The 18,361-nt window shown below is 39.3% G+C and overlaps 1 protein-coding gene across 1 annotated transcript in view; it reads right to left on the bottom strand.

Annotated features, from left to right (window-relative positions):
• The window catches only part of CLCA2 (chloride channel accessory 2), a 55,117-nt gene that overhangs the window by 14,407 nt on the left and 22,349 nt on the right, over positions 1-18,361 (bottom strand). Inside the window, 6 exon segments of the mRNA XM_044005435.1 lie at positions 4,485-4,709; positions 8,311-8,417; positions 12,155-12,332; positions 14,671-14,901; positions 15,999-16,063; positions 16,066-16,225. Coding sequence (XP_043861370.1) covers positions 4,485-4,709; positions 8,311-8,417; positions 12,155-12,332; positions 14,671-14,901; positions 15,999-16,063; positions 16,066-16,225 — 966 coding nt within the window.

The following is an 18,361-nucleotide window of genomic DNA, read 5'->3' on the forward strand; positions in this document are numbered from 1 at the left end:
CATAAGTGGAACTCAGGACCTTCTGAGGTTTTGATTACTCTAGATAATTAGAAGGGGGCAGATGGTATGGCAAGGTAGATAAAAGACTTGTTGTTATTATTTGTCCTTCATTCTTTTTTGGGGGGGGTGGGCAATGAGGGTTAAGTGACTTGCCCAAAGTCACATAGCTAGTAAGTGTCAAGTATCTGAGGCCAGATTTGAACTTAGGTCCTCCTGAATGCAGGGCTGGTGCTTTATCCACTGCACCACCTAGCTGCCCCCTGTCCTTCATTCTTGAAGAGGACTATGGCATCAGGGTGATGTCATGACATGCAGTGAATTGGATTTAAGTAAGGGAGGGCTGTGCAACCTTACTCTCTCCTCCAGAGCCATCTGGGATCTGTGGTAAGATATACATCAGTACGACTGGAGAAGGCCCCAGATGTTTAAGGCAATTGGCGTTAAGTGACTTGCCTAGGGTCACAGAGCTAGTAAGTGTCTCAGGTAAGATTTGAACTCAGGTCCTCCCAACTTCAGGGCCACTGCTCTATCCACTGCACAGACTTAGCTGCCCCAAGATAAAAGCCTAACCTTAGAGAAAGGAAATTTTGAATTCAAGTCCTCACACTGACACACCAGCCATGTGACCAAGAGAAAGTCACAACCTCTCAATACCCATGGCAACTCTTTAAAACCTTAAGTTGCACTCAGTGACCAAGCACGATTCTAAAGAACCAATGTTAAAGCATATTGTTCACCTCTTGACACAGAGGTGACAGGCTCAGGATCCAGAATGAGACGTGTATTTTTTGGATGTAGCCAATGGGGAAATTAATTTTTTTGTGCTTGATTATGCATATTTCCTTACAAAAGCTTTCTTTCTGTTTCCTTTATCTTATTTCCTCTCAATGACAGGAGGGCATGGAAAGGAGAGAAAATGGACTTTTGTCCATTTAAAAAAATTAAAACAATGTTACAGATGAGTAGCTGATCTCCACTGATGCAAGGAGCTCCCAGACCAGGATTTCCCAACACTGATAAAGTCACAGATCCAGAATATGCCCACATAGCTTCGGTAATATTGTTTTCTACTATTATCACCATTTCCTGAGCTGGACTTGTCACAGAAACATGAAAAGTGCAGTCTAGTCACATAAATAGAATACAATCAGAAAAGCTAGAAAAAAAGTTAGCAATATTCTTCTTGTCCAGGATTCGGGTTGCAGATGAGGAGAGGGGAAAAGAACAAGCATTAAGCACCTGTTAAGTGCTTCACAAATGTTTTCTCATTTGATTCTCACAACAACCCTGGGAGGGAGGTGTTATTATTATTATTATCCCTATTTTAAGTTGAGGAAATTGAGGTAGGCAGAGGTTAAGTGACTGGCCTAAGGTCACACAGTTAGTGCTTGAGGCCAAATTTGAACTCAGGTCTTCCTGACTCCAGAGCCCAGGCTTTAGCCATTGTGCCACCTTGCTACTTGTTAAATGAGGAAAATGAGACCCCACAGAAGTTAAGGGACATTCTGTTTCCTCAGAAAATGAGTGGTTTAGCTGTGACTAGAAGCCTAGTCTTCTGATTTCTGATCTGCACTGGTTTGTGACTCAATATAGAGAACTCAGGGAACAGCCCCCAGCATTACCATGTTGAGATCCTTTAATTTATTTTATTAATTAATTAATTAATTCATTTATTTGCTTGTTTTTTGTGGAGCAATGAGGGTTAAGTGACTTGCCCAGGGTCACACAGCTAGTAAGTGTTAAGTGTCTGAGGCCAGATTTGAACTCAGGTCCTCTGGAATCCAGGGCTGGTGCTTTATCCCGAGATCCTTTAATTTAGGGGGGAATGCCAGCATTTGCTGTGATCCAGGATCAGAGAATGCCAGAGTTCAAAGGGGCCTCCAAAGCCATTTATTCTAACCCATATCAGCCCAAGACTCCACTCTACCTTAATGGCCAACATGCTCATCCTTCATTCACTTGGAGACTTCTCTCTGAGGCAGCTCATTCCCCACCTCTGGATCTTAGGAAGCTTCCTTGTATGGAGCCTAAATTAGCTCCAATTCCCTCCCAGGCTTCTGATCCCCATTTCCCAGAGCCACATGTTCCATAGATCTTTTTCTTTGTGTTTTTTTTTCCAGGCAATTTTATTCTGGGGAATCTCAAGGCAGCCTTTGAGATCAAAATCTAGGCTTCAAATCCAGAATCAGAGCCGAAATCAAAGGACCTTAGGTAATTGAAGATTACATTACCAAATCAGAGTAAATTAGAACCACCAGCAAAATAGGTCAATTGTGGAAAGACCTTTCTTAGTTTTTCGTTCCATTTTTAATTCACTGTTTAGAATCCTCATAGGCTCACTTTTCTCCTGTTGCAAAATCTCCCCCTTATCCAATGGCCTCAGAATCTAATTGGTTATAGGTACAACACGGTCACTGATACTTAACAGGAAGTTTGAGCTCACTGGTTCACACTGGGAGTTTGGGGATCCGTGACAGAATCTCCAACAACATCTCTAGTGATTCAGCTCTGAGCCAGGGGAAAGAGATAAACCACTGACCCTTTTTACTGCCTTTCTAAATTAATTTACGTAGCTGGTATTCACATTTCCCCAACAGGTAATTTCCCATTGTTATAAAATAACTGTGTCCCAGGACAGTGTCACCAATGCTATGACTCAGAGTAATAAACCCAGAGAATTCTAGACCTTAGGAGAGACCTTTGATATTATCTAACCCCATCTATCTTCCTAGAAAGGCACTTAGACGGTGGAAGTTGCCTGGGTTCCCAAACTAATGGCTGAGCTTGGATTAGAACAAATTAAATCTGGTTTCTAAGAATTCCATATCTGGATTATACTCTTGCTTTTGGTACCACCATACAGACAAATTACAAGAAGGAGAGATCTGAGAAAAGGAGTAGGATTGGAATCTTCTGGATGGTGGTCTTCAGGCATTTCAAGGATGTCCTCCAGCTTTCATGGTCTATTTAGAGGTTCTTAATCTGTGTGTGTGTGTGTGTGTGTGTGTGTGTGTGTGTGTGTGTGTGTAACAATGTTTGGCAGTATTCAGTGAAACCTGTGCACCTCTTCTCAGAATAATGTCTTTAAATGCAGAAAAAAAATACATCTAATTACAAAGAAAAATTATTGTATTTAAATTGTTAATTATAAATGTGGATGAATAAAGGATACATAAACACATATAACTATTTAAATGTAATTTTCTGCAATCCAGTAGTTATGCATATTCATACATATATAAACCCCACACATATATGCATGAATGGGCACAAATTTATACACATACCAACTATATACACATGTGTGTACATATACATATACATACATGCATAAGTACAGAATTCAAAATGTCCTGAAGAATTCAACCAAAAAAACTTTACTGAAACTGGACCATTATCGCAGACCTCATAATGTTGATTTTAAAGAAACTAAAGAAAAACATTTTAAATAGAAGTTGCTATGCCAAATCCTCATAATCTCCAATCTACATGGAAACAAAAGCTTTCAAAATATAAAGATTTAGCAGAGAGGTTCAAAATAAAATGGGAATAGGGCAAAGGGCAAATCATTTCTATTGTCATGTCTTCCATAGGAATTGCTCTGAGGATGTTTTTAGTGAGCCTGTAGATGATCAATTTATTTATTGAACTAAAAAATGTAGTGCAAAAGTCCACAGAACAGTAAACATAAAAATAATAAGAAGAAAGTCACTTGTTTCAGGTCCCCTGAAAAAGAGGAGAATGAAATAGTAATGAGATGATGATGATGATAATAAATAACGCCTAGGTTTACAAAGTTTACAAAGCACTTTCCATACAATGCAGTAAAGCAGGAAAGATGATTGTTCTTTCCCTCATTTTACAGAAGAGGAAACTGAAGCTCAGAGATTAAATCATTTGCATAAGACCACACAACTAAGTACAGAAACTATGACTCAGACATAGCTTTTCTGATTCACAATGCAGATTCTTTCACTTAGTAAGCACTTTACGATATCTGTGGAATTGAATCAAATTTCAACCACACCACAGAAGTTTCTTTTCCAGTTCAAAACTTAAATAACTTTTGTATCTTTAAAAAAAATTAAATTGTACTTAAAAAAAATCAACTAACAAGCATTTTCCCCCTTTCCCTCCTACCTCCCCTCTCTCCACTGGAAAAAGAAAAAAGAAATTCTTGTAACATATATGTCTAGTCAAACAAAACACATTCCCACATTGGCCATATCCAAAAACATATGTCTCATTCTGCATTCTGAGTCCATCATCTCTCTGTTAGGGGGTATCCTTAAGATACTCAAATTAATCCTTCAGTCCACAGTACAATTAGATCATTCAATCCAATTCAATTCAATAGGTATTTATACATAATAATATAATTTATACAATACATAAATGATAATATGTTAACTATAGGTATGCCTAGGACAAAGTGCCAGGCACTTTACTAGGTTCTGGAGGCTCAGCTTCATGATACCACTTACCTTGGCTCTCTCAGGAACCCGAAGATAAGAAAACTTCAACCCTAGGCTGGTATTAAAATCATCGGTGAAGTATTTTTTCCCACTAGGGTCCTGGAGGACCATGGCGGGAGGCCCACTGGCCTGCCAAGTGACTAAAAAGACAGTGTCATTTCCCAGGCCTCCATCAACAGTCACCATCCTCCTAAAGTGCTGACCAACGTCAACAGTCTCCCCAGTGCTGTCAAGCTGTGGATGAAGAAAACACTGTGTTAATTAAAAACCACAGACCCAGTTATGTTCCTATCCATTCCCCTTCTTGCCCACGTGGCCAGTGAAAAAGTGTGACGGTAGAGACCAAATCACGTTGTGATTTATGTGAATAATGTGTAAGAAGCAGCTTGCTTTGAGGGCGACCTGGAGTGGTTTATTGTTCAGTGTCAGAAGCTACTGTTAATTTACTGACTGTTCACCTTCATAAAGAATCATAGGGAGGGACTGTTCAATCAACCAGCACTCTATTAAGATCTTACTATGAGCAAGGCACTAGGGAGACAAAGAAAAGCAAAAGACAGTCCCTGCTCTCCAAGAGCTCACAGGAAGGGGGAGACACCATGCAGAAAACTATAATACATGGATATGCATATAATTATATGTATATGTAATATACACAAATAACATTTAGGTTTATAGGTATATATATATATACTCACACGTAAGATATATGTATATTTATTGTTTGTTCATTTCAGTTTTGTCTGATTCTTTGTGATTCCATTTGGGGTTTTCTTGGCAATGATATTGGAGTGGTTTGCCATTTCCTTCACCAACTCATTTTACAGATGTGGAAACTGAGGCAAACAGGGTGAAGTGACTTACCCAGGGTCACTCAGCTAGGAAGTTTCTGAGGCTGAATTTGAAAGCAAGATGAGTCTTCCTGACTTTAGGCCCAACTCTCCATCCACTGCATCACCTAGTTGCCTCATATTTGTATGTGTACACATACACCCATACACACACATGTATATGTGCACATAATATATGTGTCATTTGAATATATATGGGGGTGCCTATCCCTGTCCTAAGATATTGGGGAATTCGGCTAGGGTTTCTAATATATTGCTACTTATAAATTAGCGACTATAGCACCAGTTTTGGGCATTAAACATTTGTTAAAGCATATTAATGTTAGTAAAGAGGGAGCACATGGCTCCAGAATTAGGATCCCTACATAGCTATATAGAAAAGAGGGAGAGAGAAGGGCTGTGTGGCTGCCTCCTCCAGTGTCCAAGGCCAAGAGAGAGAGTGAGAGAGCAGAGAGCATAAGCTCCCTGCAGTCAGGAGGAGAGGCGGCCCTTCCACACTGCCCAAAGCTAATTGGCTAGCATCATTCAAATCTATTGGTTTACTGGACTTGAGGGTGGTCCATATTAAAATGAGCAGTACCTTCTGAGGTCAGAGTCCAGAGGACAGACCTTCTGAGGGGAAAGGCTTTCAGGTAGGTGTGGTTTTAATCTCCATTGTCTCTATTCAGAGTCTGAGCTCTAACTTTACTGACTCTGGGCAAGGCTTCCTCGAGTGGGGGGCCTCCCCAAATCCCATTATTTTCTCACATGTACATGTACATGTATAAGCATATGAACAGTTAGATATATACATATATGATATGTTTAATATTATATAGTATATAGGACATATATGGTGTTATATAGTATTACATGTCGTTATAATATATAGTATATATAATATAATGTGCTATATATACTATAATTTATGTTATAGGTACTATATAATGCAACATAACATAAACACAATGTACAACATAAACACATAATATAACACATTATGTTGTATATACTATACATATTATATGACATAATATAAACACATATATAACATAATATAAACACACAATATAACATGCTGTTATATATACTGTATTAAATATATGACATAATAAAATGTATAAATTAGAAATAATCTCAGAGGGAAGGCACTAAAATGAAGGATAGGGAAGTACCTCTTTAGCTCAGACATGAAAGAAGCAAGGGAAAGCAGGAGGTGGAGATGAGGAGAGAGTGGTCAAGGACTCCTGCTGACCACCAAGACAAAGAGTCATCCACTGATAACTGAAAGTCCTTGCGGAGCCAGAGGTTCCAAGGGGCTCCATGACTGGCTCATAGTCATGGAACCAGTAAGTGTCAGAGGAAGGATGTGACCTCAGGTCCTCCTGGCTCCAAGTCCAGCACACTATCCACTACAAACTAATCCATAAGCATTTATTAAGCACCTACATTGTGATAAACACTGTTATGCACTGGATGCCACAGTTCCTTTAAAGAAGAAAAACTGAAGATAAAAAAACATTTAAAAAAATCTATTTAACAAAAACCAGAACCCACTATTATAATTATTCTGAATTAGGAGACATATTAGGATTATGGTTTTAGGTGTAATCTGGGACATCTTGGACCAATCATCTATTCATTCATGCAATAATCATTTATCCAACACCTACTTTGTGCAATGTATAGAGCTAGATACTGGGAGTGATAGGAATATCAATATCAGTAATATTATATCAATAAAACATAGACTTCATTCTTAAAGAACTCAGCATCTAGTGGAAAAGCTTAGGATGTAGCCATCTATAGGTTGGTACATTTCCTCATAATATTTTGTGTAAAATGTATTTATCCATTTATTTTTATTCATGTTTTGTGGTAGAAACACTTGAAGGTCAAAGGGTAACCACAGTATACAACTGGGTAAGCAGTAAAAAAAACCAAAAACCTCTTTTGTTTAACATAAGTTCTGGGTCCCTTGGAATAGAGACCTAGAAACCATACCGTTTGCAAAGCTAACTAAATGTTTGAATTTGGAAGTATCAGTGATGAATTACTTCAACATCTTTAACACTTATTTTACTATTTATTTAAAACATTTTAATGCTTATTAGACTACTATTGGTGACCTCCCACCCAAAGAAATTCTGCAGGGGATACAATAAGGAATTCTGGTATCTGAAGAAAATTCACTTTGGATAAGATAGTCTGTCCCACTGGGGGGTGGAGGCTCTCCCAGAGAATCAAGGTCAGGCCTCTGAAAACCCAGAGGTATTTCAGGCGGGGGACAAGAAAGTGGTGGGGAGGGGGGCGCTCTGTGGGTCGGGTGCCCCTCTCTCAGTGGTGGCCCAAGCCCAGACAAGGAAGAAGGAACAGTTAGAACTGATCAGATGGGGACAATGGACCAGGAGAAAGGCCTCAGGAAGGAAGGATACTCCTTACCCCCCAACTCTACTCCCAGGCAAACAAGAGCTGGGCCCCTCACTCTTCTCTCAACAGGGTTCCTCCATTCCTTGGCTCTGGAACACTCTCCCTTCTCTAGGCCTGGTGAACTTTGATCAGTGTTTTTCAAAGCTCATTTAAAATGCTACCTCTTCTAGGAAGCCTTCCCTGGTCACCCTGATTGGCAAAGATATTTCCATTCGTCCCTCACTTGGCCTTTTCTTTTGTGGCTCATTCATGCGCTTGCATAATATTGCACACTGTAGCTATTGTGTAATTTTGTGCATTGTAGTTTTATCAGTGTCATAAACCTCGACTAGACTGTAAAATTCTTGGAAGTGGTGAATGTTGTCTTCTCTAAACTTTGTACCTCCCTCAGCACCTACCACCAGCAAGAGCTCAATAAATGTGAATTGTGTTCAGGCTCTAAAAGACCGTCAGCCAGCTTCCAAGGAAGGTGAGCTAGCTTTGCTATTGGTGTGATAACCCCCAGCTTACCATGAGGTATGGCATCACCCGCCCCCCTCCGCCCCCGGAACTTCTCCTGATGAGGAAATACTGACCTGGACAGCTTGACGAAAGACGTCTCCAGTACCTGATGAAATTCTACTAAAAGCATCAATAAGGCCGTTGGAACTTGCTGTGTCCGAGGCAAAGAATTTCGACCCTCCTGAAACAGATGATTTCAATATTAATTCAGGTGTCTCATAAAATAGTTAATCTTTTATCTATAACCTTTGCTCATCAGAGAATAGGAAATTCCTTGAGGATAAGGCCCATGTTTAACTTGCTTTGCCACCATCTTGCATGGTGCTCACATCCGTATCTGAGGATGATATGAAACAACTTCAGGTGATTGTTTCCCCATTATAACCATGGAAGAATCCACATGGCTGGGATCTACAGTGACAAAAGGAAGCTGGAAGCTAAGGAATTAGTTATTAGATGTGATCATGGCACAACCAACATCCCATTCCTCTCACCAAACAACTTTTAGTCAAGTTTCACTTCTGATGAGGTGCATGTGGGTGGGGAGATAAGATGGCAGAGTAACTTTCTAGTTGGGCAGACACAGGTGAAGCTAAATATCTGGCCTAAGGCAAAATTGTCACGTTTGGCAATCTTTGGCATCTCATCACTTTCCCTCATCAGTGCCAATCATTATCTTCTCTCCTTTATCCAATGCAGAAATTATTCAGAAATGTGAATTTATTGTGTCTCTATTGTGTCTTTGTCTTCTTAGGGCATTTATCCCATTTTTACATGTGTGTCTGTGTTTTATATATATATATGTGTGTGTATATATATATATATGTGCTATATGTATGCATATAAGTTCCCTATCTAGGATATATACACAAAGATAAATGTTTATGTGTATTAATACATATATACTATACATATAAACATACATTCATAGTTACATATTCACACACATAAGTATGTGTGTTTATATGTATAGACACATATTCACATATATGTGAACTCTCCTGTTAGAAAAAGTTCAAGCACTATGTAGATGAGGAAGATTAACCATAAAGGATCCACTCCTTTACCTTGAAAGTACATTTTATTGAAAGCTGTCCTAAATATAAAAATCACTTCAACCACTGTGGAAAAGATAGGTCACAAGGCATTTTAGGTTCAAGTCTTCCCTCCCCATTTATTTGTCTCAGGTTCCTCATCTATAAAATTGGGATAATAATAGCACCTACTTCCCAGGGTTGTGAGGATCAAATGACATACAGGATGATACCATAAGCAAATTAAGAGAGCATGGAATCATTTATTTGTCAAATTTCTAGGAAGAGGAAGAATTTAGGACCAAAGAAGATATAGAGAGTAAAATAAAATGTAAAATAGATCTTTTGATTACATAAAATTTAAAAGATTTTGCACAAACAAAACTAATGTAACCAAGATTACAAGTGAAGCAGAAAACTGGGAAAGAGTTTTTGAAACATATATCTCTGATAAAGGCCTCATTTCTCAATTATATAAAGAACTGAGCCAAATTTATAAATACAAGTCATTTCTCAATTGATAAATGGTCAAAGAATATGAACAGGCAGTTTTCAGACAAAGAAATCAAAGCTATCTATAATCATATAAAAATGCTCTAGATCACTATTGATCAGAAAATTTCAAATTAAAACAACTTCACACCTATCAGAATGGCAAATACAACAAAAATGGAAAATATTGGATGTTGGAAGGGATGTGGGAAAGCTGGGACACTAATCCACTGTTGGTGGAGTTGTGAAAAGATCCAACCATTCTGGAGAGCAATTTGGAACTATGCCCAAAGGGCTATAGAACTATGCATGCCCTTTGATCCAGAAATACCACTGCTAGGTATATATCCCAAAGAATCCCTCAAAATAGAAAAAGACCTATTTGTACAAAAATATTTATAGCAGCTCTTTTTGTGGTGGCTAAGATTGGAAATCAGAAGAATGCACATCAATTGGGTACTGGCTAAACAAGTTGTGGTATATGATGGTAATGGAATATTACTGTGTTATAAGAAATGACAAGCAGGATGACTTCAGAAAGACCTGGAAAGACTTGTATGAACTGATGTATAGTGAAATGAGAAGAACCAGGATCGTCCTATGGTTTAATGTGTCCCCAAATACCCTTCCCCAATATTTTTGCATTAATGCAAAATACGCATATTGCTCTGACTAGTGAGGCTGGTAAAAATAGGCCATGTATCCTCAACATCTGGAAGTCTTGGGGCAGAGAACTGGAGGAATATCACAACTGTCTTTAAGTACTCAAAGGGGTCTTATGTAGCAAAAGGATCATGTGTACGGTCCTTAGTCACAGGGGGCATAATTAGGAGCAAAGGGCAGAAGTAGCAAGAAGGCATGTTAAGGCTTGCCATTAGGAAAAAAACAAACACCTTACTCCTAATGAATAAATCAATGGAAAGCTTTGTCAACCTCAAAGAGCTCTATAAAGGGAAGTGGATGATGTTCTAAAAAATAACATTTGAGATATTTTTCTACATCTTTGGTAGTTTTCCCTTCTTCAAATATCAATCACTTGATGATGTCACAATTGGGCTTCCTTCAAAAGGTAACAACTTCTCTATATTCCTAATCCAGCAGCTTTTTCCATCTTTGTTCTTTAAAATGCTATTTCTATAAAAAAAAGCTATTTCTGCCTCTTGTTTAAGCACATCTGGGACTGTGATGTCCAGTGTCTGGGTCCAGGTGTGGTAAATCTACTGTGCTTAGTGATGAAAACAGTTTCTTATAAAATATTTACAGATCTTTTCCATTTTTTTTTTCTGTTTGTTGTCTTCATTCTTCATCTTTCAATGCCCTCTATATGGCTTTACTTATTTGGATCTTTCACCAAACTTTTTTTAAACTCCTTTTACCCTCCACTGATTTTCTTTGTTTTTTTGAGGCTGTACTACTTATAATCTTTGATCATCCTTCCTCATAAGATTTTACAAATGAGTTCATATTCAGAGTGAGTGTTGTCTTTGGCTTGCCACTTGGCAAACAAGCTGAGTATTCCCTAATTAAAATGATTTTTGAACAACAGTTAAACCTCAACATAAAATTATTATAATAAAATTGTTCTTTCTTCCATGCATTAACGTGTTTTCATCAATAACTTATTTTCATAGATCAGTATTCAATTGTTTCAACTCAATGCTATATCTTTTCTCATTTTTATTCTTTTATCTACCTTTGTACTAATTTTTGTCTTTCACTAACAAGCTGGTGACCTGCTGTATGTAGACAACTTATTAAGAAATGATTCCCCTGTTGGTAACAATTTCTGCCTGTTAAAATATAATCACTTTCTTTTTTATGTTAGTCAATGCTTACCATGTCTAGTAATTCTCTTCTTGATCAAAGTATTCTCGATGGAGAAACCTAAGCCTCATGGGTAGTCTTTGAGTAGTCTTTGTTCTCTCTCATTTCATCTCTGACTTTCTCACCTTTGCATAAATGTAATCAAGTGTAGAACTGTGCTTCTGAGCACCTTCTGCCCTTTTCACATCATGTTGCCTCTCCCTGGAGAAGCCAAGTGGAGCCCCACACAGCTGAGAGTCATTCTGCATCTCCCTTTGTTTCCCAGGCTGCCAGGACCAAGGCATGAATCATCAAGTGGCTGGCCTCCTTGGACTTCCCTTGGCGGGTTCTCAAAAAGTAGACTTGGTCTGCTGCTGGGATTGTATTTCAAGTCCTTTCCAGCATCGTAGAACCTACAAGGAAAGGCTTACATCCTTCCCTTAGAGCTTTCCAAGAAGCCAGGGATGAGGCAGAATATTATGTACATAGCATGAGAAGGCAGCAAATTATGACTTTATGGAGGGTTTCCACCTTATTTTCAAAACTAAAAGAGAAATATTCTCAAGGAAGCAAACAATATGACACATACCCGTCAGTGTGGGTAATTCTTCAAGATTTTCAGCTACAGATGGGCCCAGGACAATGGTATGAATAATTGAACCACTATTGACCATAGTAGACAAACAATTGCTCATATCTCCATCTCCTCCACTGGTTGCTAATATTATTACAGAGCCATATGCATTTCCACGCAGACTTTCAATCACCTGGGAATAGATTATCCATTATTAGGTGGATTCTAATTAAATTATTATAGGGCAGCTGGGTAGTACAGTGCATAGTGTGCTGAGCCTGGAGTTGGGGGTCAGTCATTCATCTTCCTGAGTTCAAATCTTGCCTCAGACACTTATTAGCTATATAATTTTGGGCAAGAAAGCTACTTAATCCTGCTTTTCTCATTTTCTTTATCTGTAAAATGAGCTGGAGAAAAAAAATGGCAAACCATTCCGGTATCTTTGTCAAGAAAGCCATGAAGAGTGGGCATGACTGAAATGAATGAACAACAAATTAAATTATATGTATATATATATATATATATAGAGAGAGAGAGAGAGACACAAATTACATATTATAATATATAATATACACACATATACATTTAAATAAATATATGTGTATATATACACTGTACACGAGTAGGCCAGACTAGGAACATGAATTAAAGTCTCACAAAGATTGCAAACCAACTTAAGTAAGTATAAACAGCAAAGAAGTGACAATTATCTCATGAGAACACTTGCACATGGCCCTGGGCCATCCCTCACTCTATGCCTTCTTTTCCCTATTTCTATATAATATCTCACCTGGCCCGGGGCTGGTGCGGGGATCCGTTACACCGTTCTGTTCTCCTGCCACCGAGGATTGGTTCTCATAAGTAAATTGCCTTAAACAACCCAAGCAACACAATTAACCTAATGGATCCTAATAAACTTAGATAACCAAGCTGGCAGGTGGCCCTTTCTTAGGTATCTCAGGATTCTCTCGGAGGGTCTGTGTCCCTACAATCGGTATATCAGGGCAGGACAGATCAGCCCCCTTACATTTGGCCTTACAGTTGGTGTAGCCAGCTACACATCTTGAGCCAGGTACAAGCCACATGAAGAAGGATGTCTATTCATATGTTCCAGTCACGGTGCTAAGTACTAGGGGTGCAAAGAAAGTGGCAAACAGTCTCTTCCCTCAAGGAGCACATGGAAACAACTAGGTACATGCAAGAGATACACAGGATGAGTGGGAGATACCAGTGCTAGTCTTCATGCACAGCTCTCTGGACAAGCTCTGGGTATGGGTTCTGACCCATGGTGCTTCTTGCCTTGAACCTGCATCTCTAGAGTCCAGTGAGTTCTTAAAAAGGCAGAAGGTACAGAGATACCAATAACTCCAGCTAATCTGCTCCTGATCCATGTCTGGTTCCAGACCCCTGCCTTAAACTAGTTCCCAAATTCTGATTTGACAAACTCTTTCTGAACCTTCTGGATCATCTGGCCCCAAATGTTGACTGATCTTACTTTGTGTGGGGTCCGTGAACTTGGGGAAAATGTATACTCTTATTTTCACTAACCTCTAACTAAATTTTAGCTTTTCCTCCATTAGAAATGCAGGCAACAAAACAATTCTTCTGAGGGTGGCTCTGTAGATTTGACTAGATTACTAAAGGGATTTGTGATACAAAATATACAGGGCTAAGAGCACCTGCTCTAGAACGTCTCAGAAGCCTGACTCCACATCACACTTTGACCCCCGATCTTGCTCAGGGACCATCCCAGGTTAACAACAATAATGGTGATAATGATGACACCTTACATTTGGCAAAGCACTTTGGAAACATTACCTCAGAACAACTGGTAGGCATTCCAGCTGGCATAATGCCCATTCTAAGGGTCAGAGAAGCTGAGTTACCCCTAGGCATTCAGCTACCAAGGGTAGGAGATATGATTTAAGCTCATGTTTTCTTGACTCCATATTGAAACACAATACAGTCTTATGTCCAGCAATGGAAATACTCTGAGAAGCTTCCATCAGTAGTAGGCAAGGGTAAGGGAACAGGCCTTTATTAGGTGCCTACCATGTGCTGGGTGCTGTGCTAAGTGCTTTACAGAGATTATTTCATTTGATCCTTACAATAATCATGGGTGGTAGGTACTGTTACAATCCCCATCTTACAGTTGAGGAAACTGACATAGTTGGAGATTAAGTGACTTGCTCAGGTTCACCCAGTCAGTGAGTATCAGTATCTGAATTTGAACTCAGGTTTTCCCAACTCCAGGCCCAGGGCTCTATCCATTGGACCACCTAGTTACCTATGAGTTGAAACAATGGTGGTTGGTACTGGACTCCTAAATAAAGCCCTCTAGCTTGGAGCTACTCAGCAGAACACAAGAAATGTTAGGCTGCAGATCTAGGCAATCTTTTAAAAAAAATTTATCGTGGCGGTATATCATCTCTTTATCAGCAGCATCCTCAGGACATGAAAGACTTTAAGAAGGGAGGTGGGTTTGGACATGTGGATAAAGGAGATGTAGTGACTGGGATGACTTTTGTTACCTGAAGGCCCGTCTGAAGGCCTGAACAGATATTGGCCCCTGTATTCGCTACCACAGTGGTAGGAAGAGCTGACGACAGCTGAGTTCGGTCTTTGTGATTCCTTATCTGGCGCGGCAGAGCCCTGACAGATCCTTTGTTGCTGAAGCTTACGATGCCAACATACGTGTGCGTTTCAGCCACCTGCAGCAGGTAGAATTCAGCCGCTTGGCGCAGTCGGAGGAGCCTCTCAGCCTACAGAACAAAAACAAAAACAAAAAACCCCAAACTAGGAAAGTTTGACCAGACTGTTCAACAGCACAATTAGGTACCTGAAATACAGGCTGTCCCCACAGTCTTAGTGCAGTTTTAAGTTGTAATATGAAGTGCCTCTTACTGTACTAGGCTCTGGGAATATTAGTGATACAAAGTGCCACATGGGAAGTTGCATCAGAAAGGAACAAAATGCTTTGTTGAGAACTTGAGAACAGACACCATCACTAGACTGAGGGGAATCATGGATAGTTCCATGAACACACGGAGGCGGCACGTGAGCTAGGCCTTAAAGGACAGATGGAATTCCAATAAGTGGCAAGAAGAAGTGAGGTCATTCTAGGCAAATGAATAGTATGAGAAAAGGGGAGGGAGTCAGAATTTGTTAAGGCTTACTATGTGCCAGGCACTGTGCTAAGCACTTTACAAATATTTCATTTGATCTTCATAACCACCCCGGGAGGTGGGTGCTGTTATTATCCCCATTTTTCTGCTGAAGAAACTGAGGCAGATGGAGGTTAAGTGACTTGCCCACGGTCACACAGCTAGTAAGCAGCTGAGGCTAGTTTGAACTCAGGTCTTCATGAAGCCAGGCCTACTACTCTATCTACTGCACTATCTAGCTGCCTAGGATGGGAGAAAGTAAGAAATGTATATGGGCACGGTCCATATGCCCAGTTTTGCCACAGCACAGAGTAGGGATAAAAGAATAGAATGTAAGCTTCTTGAGGGCAGTGATCTTTGATTTTGTCTCTGTAGGCCTGGGGCCTGAGATAGTGCCTGGCAACTCAAATAGAGTGTAAGCTCTTTGAGGAAAGTTGTTTCGTTTTTGTGTTTGTATCTCCAGCACCTGAGTCTGGCACATAATAGGCAATTTTGAACCAGTGAGCCACTTAATAAATTTCTTGCTGAATTTTAATTTAATTGAACACAATGAGGAAAAGACAGGAACATGAACTTCCTGTAAGCCTGTCATGTAAAGTTCTATTCCAACCTCACAACAAAGTTTTTTGTCTCCTTCCACTTAACAATTTTACCCGGGGTTGGAAAGCAGATAAAGAGTTTTGCTGTCATTTTACCTCAGCCATCTTGCCAGAAACATCCAGAACTAAGCAGAAGACTCTGTCCCCAGTCTGGAGAAGGAAAATGTGGGTGGAGGTGGAAGGGCGGCTGCATTCAGGGGGAGGCTCTTTCTAAAGTCAGCAGAGTCCATGATTACATCCCACGTGCTTCTCAGGCTGCACATCTGGTTCTGAAGGTTTGGAGCTTCTTGGTTGTGAGTGCTGGCATTACAGAATTCAACCACCTAAGAAGAAGGTAATAGTGTAAGAAGAAACAAAGGCTAGAGCTTGTGGGTCCAAGATGACTATAATTCTTTTCATTAAGTTCTGCAGTCCCCATATATCCCCCAACAAAAAAGAATGATGTACAACATAGAATAATCAAAGCTGCATCAGGATGAACAGACAAACCCCATACCATGTCAAAACCTCAAGAAATAACATTGGAGAATTTGAATACTTGGACCTTAGAGAATACTTAGAGAATTGAATATCTGGTGTTCTCACCCCCAAATTACTCTATAAATGGGTAGAAGTGACCACAAGCAATCTTGCAGCTCTAGGATTTAGGATCTGGCTGTGGGGGCCCCTGACCATTCTCTCTTTAGGAGTGACTACCAGGGAGAGAAACGAGGAATTATAGAAATGACCAATCGTGTTGTGGTAGGTCCAGTTGGAGGAAAGACATGGCCCATGCAAGATCCTGGTTGGGATCCTAATATTGTAGCAGCTATGAATCAACTAAGAGATGCTAGAGATAATCTAATTAGAGGAATGGAGCTCTTCTCAGAAATATAACAGTAAATCCCAAGAGACAATACAGGAGAAAGATAAGGTTCCTATGAGATTTTATGATAGATTATGTAAGAATGCTAGAAGGTTTGCTAGATTAGACCCCATAAATCCTAGGGCTGCTAGAATGATAAACGCTGCTTTTGTGTATTAGTCTCCTCCAAATATTAAGGAGTATTTTAAAAAATATTGTCCTGGATGTCATGAAAAGAATATTTGGGAACTAAAATCAATTGCCCAATATGTGTATGAGGGAAATAATAAGGAAGAAAAATCTAATCAGGAGACCAAATCAGTTTTAGCTACTGTTCAGCAAATGCCTCGTGGTAAAATAATAATAGGAACAATTCACTGTTTCTATTGTGCAAAGGTAGGACACACAGCTACAGAATATTTTAAAAAGAAGCAGGATAAAGAAAGAAAGAAATTTAGGAGTGAGAAAGGAATAGAGTAGGACAAGTCTGGACATGCCTGGACAGATCTGAACTAGTTTGTTAATACTTCTGTCCTATCTAATATGTTTAAATTATAAAATGTTTTTACTTATGTTTGATGATTTGTTAACTTGATTGTTTACTGCATTTTTTTCTTTTTGTGGAGATCTTAAACTTCCTATTTTGGGGTAGAATACTGTTAAGGGAATTGGAAATTGTTATTCAAAATTTGAAAATTATACTTCTTATGTGCTAGAAAATATAGCAATTGTTTAAAAGTTTGATGAAGATCTTCAAATTACATTGGGCATTTATGTAATATTATCGAAGGAGGGAAACCACCATCTGTGCCTTAATTAATTGGAGTGTGTAGGTTAGAAGCCGGCCCTCTAGGTTCTTCTAGCATAGAAAGCCAAAGTCTAATCCTGACAGTAAAACCATCTATTGTTTTGTTCAGATTTTTAGAATCTTTACTGATTATTACCATAGTTAAATCACTTATAACTAAGGGGTGGGGCAAATCTCACTCACATTATCCCTCCTTTGATCCAAAGACAGATACTAAATTTGTCTCTTGGATCATTAACAATCTAAAAGATGGATACAATGCATAGAGGGAAGTCCTCTATGGGAGACACAAAATCCAGAGGGGGCAGTCCCCTACTGAGGCGCCAGAGTACATACATAATAATGTGAATGAGTACAACTTTGGTTAATATAGTTACAAAATACAGGAAAACTCAAACTTAATAACTATGTCTAGAATAATCCATGTTAGTGCACAGTAACAGAATTAGAAACATAGCAAGGATAAGCAACATTTCCATAAAATGATGGTTAAAAACAGTTCATACATGGTGGACCATTGATAGTATTAACTAGAAAATTCATTACAGAAGATCTCAACTACAGCCCAATCCAACCTGAACACCTTTCTTAAATCTGTAAGAGCAACAATTAAGTAGCCATTATAGATACCCATAACCTCTAGCAGATGTGGTATAATTATTGCCAGTAACTATTACAGCTCAAAACTTCATTTGTAAGCCTACAAGCTCCCCTACCACAAATCATACACACACAACAATAGCAATGGTGTCTTAAGATTAAGCAATGGAGGGGGCAGCTAGGTGGCGCAGTGGATAGAGCACCGGC

Source organism: Dromiciops gliroides, chromosome 4, assembly GCF_019393635.1.
Source record: "Dromiciops gliroides isolate mDroGli1 chromosome 4, mDroGli1.pri, whole genome shotgun sequence".
NCBI lineage: Eukaryota > Metazoa > Chordata > Mammalia > Microbiotheria > Microbiotheriidae > Dromiciops > Dromiciops gliroides.